The 15,301-nt window shown below is 42.6% G+C and overlaps 1 protein-coding gene across 3 annotated transcripts; it reads right to left on the bottom strand.

Annotated features, from left to right (window-relative positions):
* Positions 1–88: 88 nt before the first annotated feature.
* LOC147243001 (voltage-gated delayed rectifier potassium channel KCNH5-like) lies at positions 89–14,276 on the bottom strand. Of its 3 annotated transcripts, none has more exons than XM_086189014.1 (12): positions 14,149–14,276; positions 12,982–13,105; positions 11,992–12,098; positions 11,771–11,899; positions 11,483–11,598; positions 10,438–10,830; positions 10,254–10,346; positions 9,179–9,608; positions 6,247–6,446; positions 5,141–5,393; positions 4,802–4,998; positions 89–2,814 (listed from the first exon to the last, which is right to left on the bottom strand). In XM_086189014.1, exons 1-12 carry the CDS (start codon positions 14,219–14,221, stop codon positions 1,660–1,662), a joined length of 3,270 nt encoding a protein of 1,089 aa, XP_086045140.1. In that variant the 5' UTR covers positions 14,222–14,276; the 3' UTR covers positions 89–1,659. The 3 variants fall into 3 exon arrangements, with proteins under 3 accessions (XP_086045140.1, XP_086045141.1, XP_086045139.1); XM_086189015.1 differs by having other exon boundaries at positions 9,218–9,608; positions 11,468–11,598; XM_086189013.1 differs by having other exon boundaries at positions 11,468–11,598.
* Positions 14,277–15,301: the final 1,025 nt, after the last annotated feature.

A 15,301-nucleotide genomic window follows, 5' to 3' on the forward strand; every position in this document is an offset into this window, starting at 1 on the left:
ACAGATCTTAAGTCCTCACACCACATCAATTCAATAGATTTCCATCAAATTTTGAGGAGAAAAACAGAGGAGACGGAGGAGAGAACAGGTGGTGAGCAGGCATCGTTTATCACCAATCATTCCAGCAGAGACGACTTTTCCTGGATGCATGCGAGGTCCTTGTCTGTTTCACATGCTTACATCCTAATCTAGTTTCAGACACAGGTCGGTCACAGCCGCACAGAAAAGAAACAACAACGGACAAACAAACAAGGAATGTCTCTCATCATTTTCACAATATTCAGATAATTGCACGAGAGCAGCAAGTTTGTTTGGATTTGCATAACGTAACCCTTTCATATTGACTGACCTGATATGAATCTGATCTTCTCTCAAGTCAGAAATTCAATACAAGAACAAAAAGAATACCTGAGTGACGCCACGTCGCAACAAAGTATATTTGCTGCTTTGAATTAATACGTTTTAAAGTCGTAACTACAATATTCACACACTCCTAAATATATACACTTATGCATCCATATATATATTTATATATGGATGCATATATAATATGTTTCACACGAGAATTGGCCTCCTGCTCAGGTGCAAGAAAAATCCTCTTTAAATGGCCGTTATTGCATTGATTTTCCCGTTAAAACATGCAGATGGAAGCAAACATACTTTTACAGGTCTGACAGGTTCATAAAGAGGGGAGGAAAAGATTCGATTTGTTGACGCATGTTCGCTAATCGGAGAATTACAGTGCAACGTTTCTGTTATAAAATCATGGAGAGATGATGCGGCCTCGTGCAAACATGTCTGGATGAGGCTTTGATGACGTAAGGCACGTTGAATTACCTGACAAATGACGCTCCAAATGAAATGTTAACTAAAAATAGCTTCGTTGCAACATTTTTCACAAGAGTTTATTTATTCATTCATTCCAAATTTTCTATTCCTTTGCCATTTCTTGTAATGGTCTTTTTTTTTTTTTTTTTTGGTAGTTTGCAACTTTCTCCCTTTTTTTCCCCCCCCAAAAAACAGGAAATTAGTGAAGTTTTTTTTTTCTTTAGCAAATTAGCAAAAAAAAAACGACAATATTATTAAAAAGAAATATTTTAATTTCTGATAATTAAATCTGAAATTTTTGTGTTTAAGCGCTTGTGAACGGCGTTGGAACAAATAATGTCATGATTTAAGAGTCAACAAGGAGCAAATCCACTTCAAGTGTGAGTCTGTGACATAAAAGAGGTCCAGATATTTGAGAACCCCTGGTTTGAAGACTCCTTGTAGAAAAGTCAGTGCTGCTGTCACTTTGTTCTGGACGAACAAGACTGAAAATCCAGCGATCGTTTAGTCATAGCAGATGGACCGATAATCAATCCTTCAAATATCTCAATGACCTCATCAAAAATGTCCAGGACATGACATCGTCCAGAAGACTCTCGTGTAGATTTACTGACTCCAAATCATTTCATAAGCTTGTGTAAGTCTTTTAATTGTTCAATCTCATTTCATAAATGAACGCGGGACCATTAAAGTGCCTCTGAAGTTGATCCCTGGGTTGTTGCAGTGCTACACAAAAGGGACTTCTGCATGCAGTTACGTGTAGTTTCTTTGGCAGGCCAGCAGGGGGCGCGCCCTAACACGGTCTCCTCCTCATCAGAGAACCAACTGTCTTCAAAAGGGCCCATCATCAGTTTTAGGTGTCACGTCCCTGGCAGCTGTCACACAGTCTTGAGTCTTGATTCTGCTCTTTGGGGATGACGTAGGAGGCAGGGAGAGTCTCCTTTTGATTGACAGCAACCTGAGGATCTCGCTCACCTGAGACTCCAGGACCGACAGCCGGCCGCTCAGGATCTGAATGTCCCCCTTCAGCTCCAGTTTGGCCTCATACAGCGTGGCGTGGAGGAGTGCTTGCTCTGACAGCGGCTGAGCGAAGGAATGTTTGAGCGAGACCTCACTATAGGCTCCAAATGGATTTCTCTCCATCGGGCTCTTTTCCATCGGGCTTCTCTCAAACGAGCTCCTGGAGTCTCCGGCTCGGTCGATGCGGAGGTCACTCTTTGTAATCCCACTGTCGCAGGAGTCTGTTTTGTGGAGGGCGCTTGTTTCTTCTCCTGCACTCTCCTTCCCTGTCTCTCCACTCTCCTCAGAGTCCTGGTTCTTGTTGACAGATGCGAGCTGTTCTGAGGAACCTTTGGACCAGTCCTCGGGCTTCTGCGGCTCCTTCTCCTGCTCCACAGCAGCAGCAGCAGCAGCAGGAGGAGGAGGAGGAGGTGGTGCTGCAGCGGAAGAAGTGGCGTTTTTAAACTTTGCCCAGCCTCTAGCACCTCTCCTGCCGATGGCCCCCCCTCCACCACCTCCAGAACCTTCTGCACCTACACAGCTGCTCACAGGGCTGCTGACCCCCAGACACAGCTGATTCTCCCCGTTACTCCTTGACCTGGACTCCTCGGACTCTTGTGTGCAGCTTTGCTCCGACACCTCAGTGAGGACTTGCGATGCTTGAGGAGGGGACGCCATGCTGCACCCCCCGCCTGCACCCCCAACCCCTGCGCAGGGCGCGTTAGTCTGCACGGTGGCGCTGTACTCCTGCTGCTGGGGAGACGCAGCTTGAGTGTAGGAGTCGGTGTGGTGGTGGTGCTGCGGCTCCACCTGCACGCAGTTGTGGTCAAAGTAGGTGTGGGTCTCCCCCGGAGGCTGAGGGTCTCTCTGCTGACGGAACCTCTGGAACAGCTTACGAACCGGGTGGTCTTCAGGAATGGAGAGCGTGACCTCGTTCCTCTGGCGCTCCAGCTCCCTCTTCACATCAGCGATCTTTCTGAAGACTACCTGCAGGAGGGACGCTCAGTCAGGGAAACACTTGGATGACATCATTCAATCCTGAGTTTTAGAAGCAGACATGAAGTCGTCAGACAGTGACCATAAAAGCAAACTTTGTCTGTTGGTGGGCCAAACTCAAACTAAACTCTCTTTCTTTGTGCATCAGTGTTTATTCAAACTCTTTATTCATTTATTTATTTTACTTTAATCCTGCCAGACTGACACCATGCACTTAGCGTAACTGTCATTCTGATCAAATTAGGAAAACAAGAAGATAAGACAGCGTAGCAAGTGATCTATGCTATATACATATTTTTTATCAATAAGCCTGCTATTACTATTATCATATATATTTACTTAATGTACCGGGCCGAACCGAGCCTTTTGGTGGACCCAATTGTGCCCCACTGAATTAAAACAGCTCTCCCCCCTCTGGACCGGATCAGGTAGCATCGGTAGCATCAATATTTCTAAAATTGAAACCTGCCTTACATTAGAGGGGGTGGACTCACAGTTCCTAATGTAGCTCAAATTAATAATAGATTGCTTTATTTCTCTTGAATACATTTTTGTTGAAATCATGAATCTTTAAACATGGTTGGCGTGAAACCGGCCTGATGTGGCTCGCTTCGCTGACGTCACGTGTTCCTACGATTACATGTCATCACGGCAACCTGGAAAAGTCCAACACGTAAATACATAATTACTTTTAACACACTGGCCTTTTTTTTTCTTCTTTTTTTTAAATGCACCGCGTTGATACGGCTCGTGTTTGAGGTCGAGGAAAGGTCAGTTCCAAAGACTCCAACATGTAAAATAAATATGAATGAATGTCTGTTCATACTTACTTCATAAAACTGCATATTTTATCGTATATTTTAAAACGTCTCGTCTGAAACAATCCTCACATAGCAGAATGACTTTAAAGGGAACGTCCATGAAGAATTCATGTACTCTTGATCCCAGAGGCGTAAAACACTGCAGCACAGATATATGACTCTCAAAAACACATGATACATACATATATATATATATATATATATGTATGTATATATATATATATATATATATATATAGATGTATGTATATATATATATATATATATATATAGATGTATGTATATGTATATATATATATATATATATATATATATATAGATGTATATATATAGATGTATATAGATATATACTCTCAGTGATTAATATGTAAGGCATGCAGAAGCTCCATCAAATATGAATCTTTGTCTGCTCTGATTTTCTGTCGTGAGCTGAAATCTGAAAAAACATGCAATTATTTTAAACGTTTTTTTCAGCTTGTTATCAAGAATTGACGAGGGTAAAATTTCTGCGACAACGAGACTGATTGTTTGTGTCTCACATTGCATTTATATTCTGCTCCATATTTTGGAAAGGAAAAACGATAATTAAAAAAAAAAAGTAATTACTTTTAAAAACTAGAGATGCACGTTAGTATCAGCATTGACGCGTGCAGATATAAGCTTGAAATTAATTCATTTAATTATTACAGTAGAGTTATTCTACTTGCATATATTAGCTACAAATGAAAAATACAGATTTCCTCCATTCTCCTTGAGGGCGAGATTGTGGCGCTCAGCGTGACATCATCCCCGCACATCCTTTGAAAGCTAAAAAAAAATCGGATAACCCGTAATGAGATCGGTCATCCCGGCCGTTTCCATGACTTTTTGATGCAGAATGTGACTTTGTAACTTGTGAAACAGGCTGATTCTGCTCTTGCTCCAATGATGTTGTTGAAATCACCATCCAAGCATGTTTAAGGAGAAATCCTAACACTCATTATCATAAAATAAATATTCAACATCAACTAAGATGGACTATGTTCCTTTATTTTCACAGTACGTGAACATGACAAGCATTAAAGCTTTGTATTTTATGTCTGCAACTGCCAGTGAGCTGTCCTGAGAGTGGAGGCGTTATATGACGGCCTTCGATGGGAATGATAAAGTCATTTTTACCCGTTTTCGTAGATTGCAGGTGAGGATGAGGTTGCGTGAAAATGAGTTGGCGAACGCCGTGTAGAACTCTAACACCCTCATCAGAGCGTCTCTCCTGATCACGTGCAGGTCGCAGTACGTCAGCGCTCGTACGTTCGCACAAGCGCGAGCCTGCGTGGTCTCTTTCCAGAACACGTCACCAAACACATCACCTTTACCTGCACAGAGGAGGGCGAGCACTCAGGTGGTGTGTATCAGTATTTCTAACATCCTGTATGAAAACAGGCTGAAGGAAACATTCACAGATGTGTCAGAGGTCCATCTTTGGCCTGAACTCTGGTTTTATCTCTTTTTCGTCACCTAGTATTGCGATGACCTCATCATCCTGGATGACTTCAAGGGAGCCGGAGACGACAAAGCAGAGGGTGTCGATGCTCTCGCCGATATGGAAGATGAGGTCACCGGGGGCGCAGTGAGTCGTCTGGAACTCCACGGCGAGAGAACGCAGACAGCCGTCGCTGGCCAGACGGAACGCCGGGTGCTCGTTGAAGACTTGTCTGTTCAGATGGACACAGATGTCTGCACGCATGTCCTTGGGACAAATGGAGAGAACCTGAAGGAGAGAAGGAGGTTGAAAAGGAAGAAAAATAGAGAGTTTGTATGTTCAAAAACAAAGCATGTAAAAGAAAAAGCGATTACTCTGACGGCGTCATCGTGATCTCACTGCAGAGAGCGAGGGAACACCAATCGCTGAGTTGCATTTTAGGAATTGTGGCCTAAAAGCCAGGCAGAGAGCGTGATGCTAATTTTCAACACTATCAAGGATGGAGCTAAACCCCAGAAATAAGCGAGATCATTGAACATCCAGTTTCCTCATGATGAGGCATTTGAACGTTTCGTCATCTCCCACATTAAACGGCAAGCTCGCTGCAGTGATGCTGACGTCATGTATCTGAGAAGTACTTGGTTCACAGCGCAGCGGTGGCTCTAATCAGAGGGGGCTGGTGGTGATGCTAACGCTCGGTAAGTTCTCTGTCATTCGAAAAACGTGAGCCACACAGAGCAGGTACAACCAAAACTGATGAATTTAGCAAAGTTGCATTTTTTTGCCAATGGAAATAATTCATTTATTCTCTCAAAGAACACATACTCTATTTTTAACAGCAGTAAACAGTGAAAGAAGTATGCTAAGCTAACTGGTGACTAAACTATCAATCTGCTGATCTCAAGATGGGACGTGTGACTGTGAACAACTCGTGTTGCGACCTTTGAGTCAGATGGCGCTGCGGACGGCTGCCCCGGTGTGTTGGTGACACTTCACGATGCCGCTCCAGAGGACAGTATTCCCACTTTTTGACAGGCAGCAGCTTCAACCACTTCACCTTACATAATCAATTCCGGATGATCATTCATCGGCTGACGCATTCATCATTTCAGAGATGGCAATGATGACATCATAACAATACCTTGTCGGTGTCGATGCCCTTCGACATGGCCCAGGTGGAGACGATGAAGTCCATCACCCTCTCGCTCAGGCCTTTAGGGACCTGATAGAGTTTGAGGAAGTCTCTCACATTGTTCAGCATCTCGTGGTAGCGGTTGGTGTTGGTGTACATCTGCTGGAAGATGGTGGTGACGTTTCCGAAGATGGTTGCATACAGCAGAGCTGCGTGAAAACGTGCAGAGAAGTCGATAAAGAAGGAGGCATTATGAGCACTCTGACCGTATCAATGGAGGATGTGTTCGTTCAGAGCGAGTCAGGTGTGACCGTTTGAGTTGGAATGCGTTTAAGGTGGAAGTTCAAGTTTACGGTAATGAATCCAAAAAGAATACGGGTCGTTGCAGCTCTGAATTGAGCTCATTCATTTTAATGGATCCTAACATATGTTGACTGAGATGTAACTCGTCAAAAACATCCAACTATTGACAGTTTACGTATAAATGGGAACTTCTCTTTAAGATTTATTCTGAGGTTGATTAATGGAATGTAAGGTCGATACGATTAAACGGATTTATGTCCTTGTGACAGAGGGTAAGAAAAAAACTCTTAAATAATGGCGATCACATGACTTCCTGCTAGAAAAGGTAACCAACCATGTGCACTGATGATAATGATTAATTCAGCTCTTTGTCAGTGGTGTTGCAAGATAATCTAAATGTACCTTTTTGAATTATCGTAACATTGTGAGTGCAACTGCCAGAATATAAAGTTCATTCAGAAAAAATATACATCTTTCCCCCATAGTAATAAGATAATTATCTTGTCAATTTGGAAAATCTGGGACTTTTTTTTTTCATAAAAGCTTTTCTTATAAAAACAGGGATTTTTTTTTTTTTTTTTTAGGTGAATGCAATGACGAGTGCAGCAAAGATGTAATTTTACAGACCAGCGGTTAGAACGAACATGGATCCCTGGACTATAATCTATCAGGATATTTTACATTGGATCTTAGATTATTGCCAAAAACACGACCTCTGCGGCAAACCTTTGTGAGGCTTAACATCTTTTGTCTGGTTTCTCAAGAGAATTTCCACAAACAAACACCGCATTTATGATTTTTGAAGAGTACCGAAGGAATGAAGTACACTGTGGACACGTGACCTCAGCATCACCGCTACTAGCTTTGTGTTTCCTCCGTTTTTGGACGAGGCGAGTAATCTCGTTCAGCCGCTTGTTAGCAACAGGAATTCTGACACACGTAAAACTTGGGAAGTCGCGAAGTCGTTATTTACTGATGACATTTCTTCCGCAGAACATACCAATAACACATGCTAAGCTTCTGCTGACCTCCGACCGTAATTCAAGCATTTGAATGAAAAGTCTTTTCACTTTGAGACACAGACTCGAAGGTGCTTGGATTCATTCGCCTTCACACAGGACCATCCTGATCTGGTTTCCAATATGTTTCTCTTAAAAGTTCTAACACACACACACACACACGTATAGACAATGAGTGGTGGGCTGAGCCTTTATAAGACCATTCATAATGCACAGTTCCTCCTGTGCTGCTGCAGTGACCTCAAAGAGTCAGTCAGTATCTCTCATGGTGAGGTTTTACTCACTCAAGGGGAAAGAGTTGTCTCCAATCGCCACAGCGGGATCACAAGAGGTTAGGATCCATATCTAACGTGATGGCTCATTGTGCGTTTACTACACTGGAGCCTTCAGGCCAACTCTCCCTTCCCTCCTTTCACATAATTACTGGATCTGCAGCAGCAAGATTTAATGGACGTAATTGAAGCCGAGACTTTTGTGTGACTGAGTGATCTTTCGGATTCCAAACGCCACCAGAGTAATGGCCGTTTACTTTTGGAAGCACAAACATTGAAGCGCGACTTGTCGGTTTACGTTTGCATCACTGTGTTTTTCATTGCATCACTGTACATGCTGTTTTAGAGGAGCGGGTCAAAGGTCAACGCAAGAAGGCGGGTCGTGACGGAGGAACAGTGAGCAAAGGCTGACAGCGGAAGGTGAAGCTCTTACTGTAATAATACAGGCACCGATGTAAAAATAAACAGACATTTCTATTTCTGTGAGCAAATACATGAATTTAGGGCTTCAGATAAAATAACTACAGATTAGGAAATCGCCTCCTTTCAAAGTAGATTATTTATTTTCCCTATAATCTACATGATAAACTTGATCGTTCGTAAAATTCAAATTTAAGAGTCAAATCTACCTACTTCGAGTCTTTCTCACAGAAAGTGACAACACAGAATATTTGACATTTTTTAGTTAAAAATTCAAAATAAATGATTATTAACGGTTATCCAATGATCACCAAAGCGGTGCTCCTTTGCTGGCGATGTCCAGCCTCCAGTCAGACCCTCACGTAGCAGGCTGCCACGGGCGCCCAACATGTCACTTTTGATTATCGACTTACGCGAGCGCTTAACTGTCCCCAGTGGTTCGAGCACCGTGACTGCAGCTAAATGGGAATTAGTACATGGCCTGAGTCAGGAGTGGTTGTCTGTGTGTGTTATCTAACGCCTTTGCGAGTAAAGAAGTATAAATGCGTAAGAGATTCAAATGTTTAAAAAAAAGAAGCTGTACAGGGATAATAAATGACGTGGCTAGATTTGGTGAATTTATGAGTCGAAAGCGCTTGATTAAAATGTCAAATACTAAAAACTACATTCAAGAATTCTTCCTCTACTTCCTGGTCTGACGCTAAAAGCTCCTCATTCGTGCAACTAATGTAGTTTCACAAGGTGACCCTGGACTGCAGCGGTGAAGTAAATGTGAAACGACGTCCTGCCCCGGCTCTCTACTGGCTCTTAAATAAAATAAACAGGACCACAACAAACCAAAAGAGCAATGTTTGGAAGTTGGTTCTGAATGTCCACACTTGAGTAACTGATAATATCAGACAATATCTGAGCAGGTCTGGTACTTACAGCCGACCATCATCATCGCCACGGAGAAGATCTTCTCACCATCAGTGGTTGGTGCGATGTTACCGAAGCCGATGGTGGTGAGGCTGGTCATGGTGAAGTACAGCGAGGAGATGTAGAGCGTGTCTTTGTTGGGACCACCTTCCCACTGGCCCGTCCCACTGGTGTTGTAGCGGTACGGAGTCCCGATACTCATGGCCAGGTGGTACAGCCAGCTGTCGGTCTTGATGGTGTTGGTGGTCTCGTCGATGACCTCGTAGTCCCCGATGCTGTACCAGATACAGGCCAGCCAGTGGGCCACCAGGCCGAAGACGCACACGAGCAGAACCAAGACGGCAGCTCCGTATTCCAGGTAGTGGTCCAACTTACGGGCTACTCGGCCCAGACGGAGCAGGCGGATGACTTTTAGGGAGCTGAAGAGACTGCTGAGGCCCTGCGTAGGGACGCGGGAGGCAAACACATATCCACTATTTTGATAATCGATTAATCAGGATGAAAAAAAAGCTTCTGAATTCAGTTGTTGCAGCTCCTCAGATGTGACTATCAAAATATCTCCGACTCTGGTCATAACTCACCACTTAAATATGTCAACTTCAAATTCAGAATTCAAGATTTATGATTTTCTTTTGATCTCCTCTTTTATCATTTTGTGAACTCACTGATTAGTAAAAGAATCAAGAAACGAACCTTTAGTTTATCAAAAACTGATGCGACTGAGAGACACGCGAGTTAAAAAGAAAGCATCCAGAGCCAAGACTTCCGTTTTTTGCAGTTGCTTTTAATTAATTCTCTTGCATTTGTTGATGTTGATGTTTTTATTTTTTCCACTCATTATTTGTTCCCTTAATTTTATGTTTTGAAGAACTCGTGTCTCTGGGCTTAAAAAAAAAAAAACAACTAACTTGAGGGGCAAGTTAAAACTTGTGGCCTCAAAAAAAAAGAGGTTTTCCTTTTTTCCTGTGTGTTTGGCCCCTCCGGGGCTCCGTAGAGGATATAATTCTGGGTGTGTCACCCGAACAAATAGGTTTCATTTGACTCATCATTCACACAACAGCGGTAAAAGAAGAGGTTCTCTTACTGGGAGCACCGAGTCCTCTATTCTGGTGCCGTTCCTGTGGAAGTTTGAAGAGTCGCGGAGACGACTGGCTGATGAGGCGGGCGAGATGACATCCTTGACAGAAATAGTCAAAACGCCGTTTTCAAATCAATCCAGAGCGAAATGATTCGTCAGGAAATCACCGCCTATCTAGCTGTGAACCTACCTCATTTACATGTTCGAAGGCGTTGATGATGTCATAGGGCAGACAGGACAGCAGGTCGATGACGAACCACGTCTTCATGTAGTTCATTCGAATCAGCTTGGCGTCTGAGATGACCTCGCCAGCGGGGCCCACGAAGGTGGTGTGGAAGTTGAGAACGATATCGACCAGGAAGATGACGTCCACGATGCTGTCCAGCACCAACCACGCCAGATTGTTTTGTTTGGTCTTGAAGGAGACGTTGTAGGGCACCATGATGGCGGTGTAGAAGGTGAGGATGAGGATGACCCAGTCCCAGGTGGTCTTGAAGGTGCAGTAGTGGAGGATAATGTGGGGAGGGGTTTTAGGGGCTTCTTGCTTGTACTGAGGGAGGATGTCTGATCCGAGCTGGAGAGCCTTTCAGGCAGTGTGACACAGACACAGTCATACACATGCAGAGCAGAGGCCTCCTCATTCACTCTGTATCTCATCTTGATGCTTTAAGTTTAAAAACAAGAACTACTGACCATGAAGTAATAACAATTCACAAAAAAGTGTATTTTGCCCTTTAAGCACTGAGAAATAGGTGTCTTGAGCTCATGAATGCAGCTACGAAGGCTAGAAAACTTCCACTTTGGTGCTAGCATGAAGGAGTTCAGAACCAGAGGGTTAGAGTTGGTTTGTTTTAAACTCAAATGAGAATGTTTGTGGATTATTGAGCATACAGCCAGATACGAAAGATGTGGATTCTAGTTGATGATGTGCTTGAGATTTTACAGACCTTTTTTTTTTGGTGTTGTTATGATGCTGTTAGCAAAGGCTACTTTTTGGGTGCAATATCCTTTCAAAGTTGCAGACTTAACTGTTACAACCTTCAGTAAACTTGCCTTTTTCTACTTCTGCTTCAGTTCCACATTTCCTACATTTCCCACAATGCCTTATGAGAACGTGAGTGTACATCCATTGGGCTTTTTTATTTGCTTATTTTGTTAATGATGCCTATGACCTTCTGCTTTGTCTCCACTCAACAATTGTAGGTAGAACTGAAATCCACCTGGACGCTGCTCACCTCAGCCAGTCTGGAGGGTTTGTGGCTGACCTCCGTCTTGCTCAGCGGTGCCAGCTGCTGCACCAGGTTACGGTTGTTGGTGAGTGCGCGGGTCAGCCGGGCAAACTTTGTCCACCCTATCGGACATGGAAAGATCGATTATTTCATTGATAAACATAAAGAACAAAATGCCATGATACATTTTCTAAAATTACGAAGGCAATATTTAGTTAAAAAAGTTCTTCATATTATTAAATTTGCCATCATCCACATTCATTTAGAATCACAGTCACGATTATGAACCCTCGCCTTTCGTTGCTTCATCCTCGATCGGCTGTTTGAAAAGTGTGATGTCTCTGAAGGTGCAGAGGAAAAGCACCACCTTGTTATTCTCGTTCCTGATGGGGGCTACCTGCATGTAGAGCCAGATGGGCGCTCCTGCAAGGAAGCAATCCGCATCAACTTTGTGGGAAAAGAAGATGATCGGGGAATTTCATATTAAGGCATTAAAACAACAATGTGACACTCACTGCTCTTTGAGTAGAGCAGCACCTCATAGAAATTGGAATCATAGTTGTCGAAGGTTTGTCTGATTTTGTCGATCGTCTTCTTGTCGGTCAAGTCACCGTACATGAAACTACAGAAAGAAAGAGAGAATTAAACTTTGCAAATGGCGACAAATTCTGCTGGACAAGAAAAGGCAATGAATTATGTTATCGTCCTATAAAGAGCATATTCGACGTGACACAGCAGTCATATGATCGGATGATAATGCAAGTAGATCCTTTTAAATATATTTAAGAATATTCCCCTCTGATTAATGGTGTAATAGCTCCTTTTTGTTTCACACCAGAAGCGTGATAAGAAATGGTCCTGCTGCAGAGTCTCTGCTGATATATCTGCACGCCATCATGGTGTTTAGTCTCCTACATTTTGGATAAAAAGCCTGATAATAAGTTGCCCCATAATTACACACCTCTGGGCATTCGGTTGCCTCTCAGTTAAGAGATTCATACTTGTTAATTAGAAAGAACAAACGCCGGTTTGCTTCCGTGGGGGGTCGTGGCTGGAGGGTTACTTCAAGAGCAGCTTGTTTATTGAAAGATTTTAATAGGGGCGTTAATGTGCATGTACAAATACGTACATCAGCGCTGTACCAGCTCTGCGTACGTGCATGTGTTGGTGAGTTATTTTTGCATGCGAGATCAGCTCACGCCTACATCCACATTATGTTTTTGTGTTGTGTGGTGTCATCAAAAACAAAAGAAATCCCTCTACGGCCGTTGAAGGGCTCCGTAAATATGAATGAAAAATGAACAGGAGAAATATCTGCATATCAGTGCTGCTGTCCATTTATGCAGGGAAACGTACAGTCAGAAGCCTTCTTAAAGCATCAAAAATATCAAAAATTATGAGTACAGAACTCAGCGTGACCTGGGTCAGTCAACCATGTGACCACACAAAGCCTGTACTAACACAACGAATACAACCCTTGTACAGAATCCCCTGAAACACCTTACTTGCAAGTACTACTCCTGTGCATGACTTCAGCTCTGTGGTAGCCGGACAGCTTACAGAATCCATCGTTGCTGTAAACAACCGGCCAGTCCACGATCTGAGCGTTTCCTAACAGGAAACTGGTTTCTGAAACACAACACAGGTGGAGAGAGAGACAAAAAGCTGTCACCAGCAACACCCCACCTGCAGCAGAAAAGCTCCAACAGTGGGTGAGTGATTCTGTTATAGTTTGAGGTCTCTCTCTATTAACTTGCATAAAATAATCCTGCCGATCAGGACACAATTAGCATGTATACCTGCCATTATTCACAGCTGTACAAGAATCATTCTGCCTCTATAAACATGTATAATTGAAACTAAATGCAAAAGACATTAATATTTAAAGAAGCAGCAATAGTTAGTTGTTGATAAAATGTTTATGTTCCGCCCTTAATGTTTATTAAAAATTCATGCTGAGCTGCAAAGTTCTTAAGCAGTTCGGAGGAACACGCAGGCTTTCTTCTTCTCCGAAGCACAGTTGAAGCCGTAAACTTGAAACAATTCTGTGTTTATCTTCAGTTTAGTTCGGTGTTGAATTCATGACGCTGCTCTCATCTGCAGGATTTTTTTTTATTATAAGTTTTAGAATATTGCAGGTAAGTCAAGTGCACGCAGGCACACACACACACAAACACACACACTCTCGCTCATGCACACACACACTCGCTCACACACGCACACACACACATACACACACACACACACACACAAAACACTATTGAGTGTCAAAAAAAGGCATTCAAATACCAAAAAGTACCAAGGACATTAACACAACCACATTGTGGGCCCCACCCTGACTTTGTAGTGGAGCATGACTGCATTCAATATTAATACATTCAAGAACGCAAATACGCTTTTACATTATTGTTGTTTATGTTAAATGTTAAACACTCAGTCACTGAGAAACTTTTGGTTGTTTTTGTTTTTTTTTAATTAAATGTTTGCTATGGAAACCATGACAGGAAAACTTGTTTCTTATTACATTACAAGGCAGTGTTGGCTGCGTAATATTGTTTATTCAGCCATTTTATAAGCACCAGTTGTACAATCGTAGGCAAAGGGTTGCATCCAATTTACTTATGCACCCTTATATCAATTAGTTCAAATTTCCCTTTCAGAATAAAACTCACCACTGGAACGCCTGCCGATGTTTTCCAAGAATGTGTTTTGCGGAGCCACAAGTCCTCTCTTGCCCCCGTGCATCGTGGAGGCTCCGGGGCAGAGACTTGCTGCTGCTCGCTGGTCCTGCTGCTCCTCCGAGCCCCTCAATGCTGTCTGAGACCAGAGGGGCGCTTAGAGGGCTGGAATCGCCGTAAAGCACAACAGTAAGGGCTATATCCGGATTATACTTTCCAAAATAAAAGATTAATTGTTCATTCACTCCACCGAGAAGTCGTCAGCATTATGCTTTGATCGGCTCTGAGTCACAGTCATAAAAAAACAGGAGATTCGATTTCTTTTAGAGACGACATTATTCACAACATCCGCCTCAAAGGGCACTGGATTGTAAACATTTATTCTGAAATGCTGTTCATCATTGTTCCGGTATAATCATCTCTGGTGGGTTGGCGCTGCATGCAGGGATTGGACTGTTAGTTCCTCACAGTCTTTAAATCTATTTAGCTTTTTTATTAAAAAGAATAAACTGGAAACAATTTATCTACACTTGAAGCACCTCCCCATCTCCTTTGTTCCCTTTCACTGTACATGTTTCTCATCAAATGTGAAAAAGCGTTTAAGATGTGCTTGATTTTTTTTTCTTTTACCATAACACCCACAGTTTTTTGGATTCAATTATAATGTCTTGGCAAACGTCATCAGCATACAGAGAAATAAGATTGGAAAAAGTTTTGAAATGTCAGTGGAAAGTGGTGAATTATTTTATTCACATGAATAATACATAGCACACGGCACAGTTAAGTAGTTTCATTTACAGATCTTCATTTTATACAACTGTATGTTCTACGTTACATTTCAGCAGCATTTGTTGTGGTTGCTGTACCGTAAAATCCACACATTTTTGACAGCTTCAGGTATGCCAGACGGAGTCCTACCACTAGTGGTGTAACACATGATCCACTCTGCTGTGACACAAAACTTAATATGCTTGCGGGGGGGTGGGGGGCAAACAAATATATCCATATCTTAAAACCAATTTATTCAAATCAAGCATAAAATACTGGCATTAAATGTAAACATAAAATAGCATGTAAATATACCGGCACTCAATATACCCAAAATATGTAATTTACCGAATGTCCAGCAGATGGCGGCAATTGATAA

The sequence above is a fragment of the Aulostomus chinensis genome, chromosome 20 (assembly GCF_037954235.1).
Source record: "Aulostomus chinensis isolate RoL2024-O1b breed Wild chromosome 20, RoL_Achi_v1.0, whole genome shotgun sequence".
Lineage (NCBI taxonomy): Eukaryota > Metazoa > Chordata > Actinopteri > Syngnathiformes > Aulostomidae > Aulostomus > Aulostomus chinensis.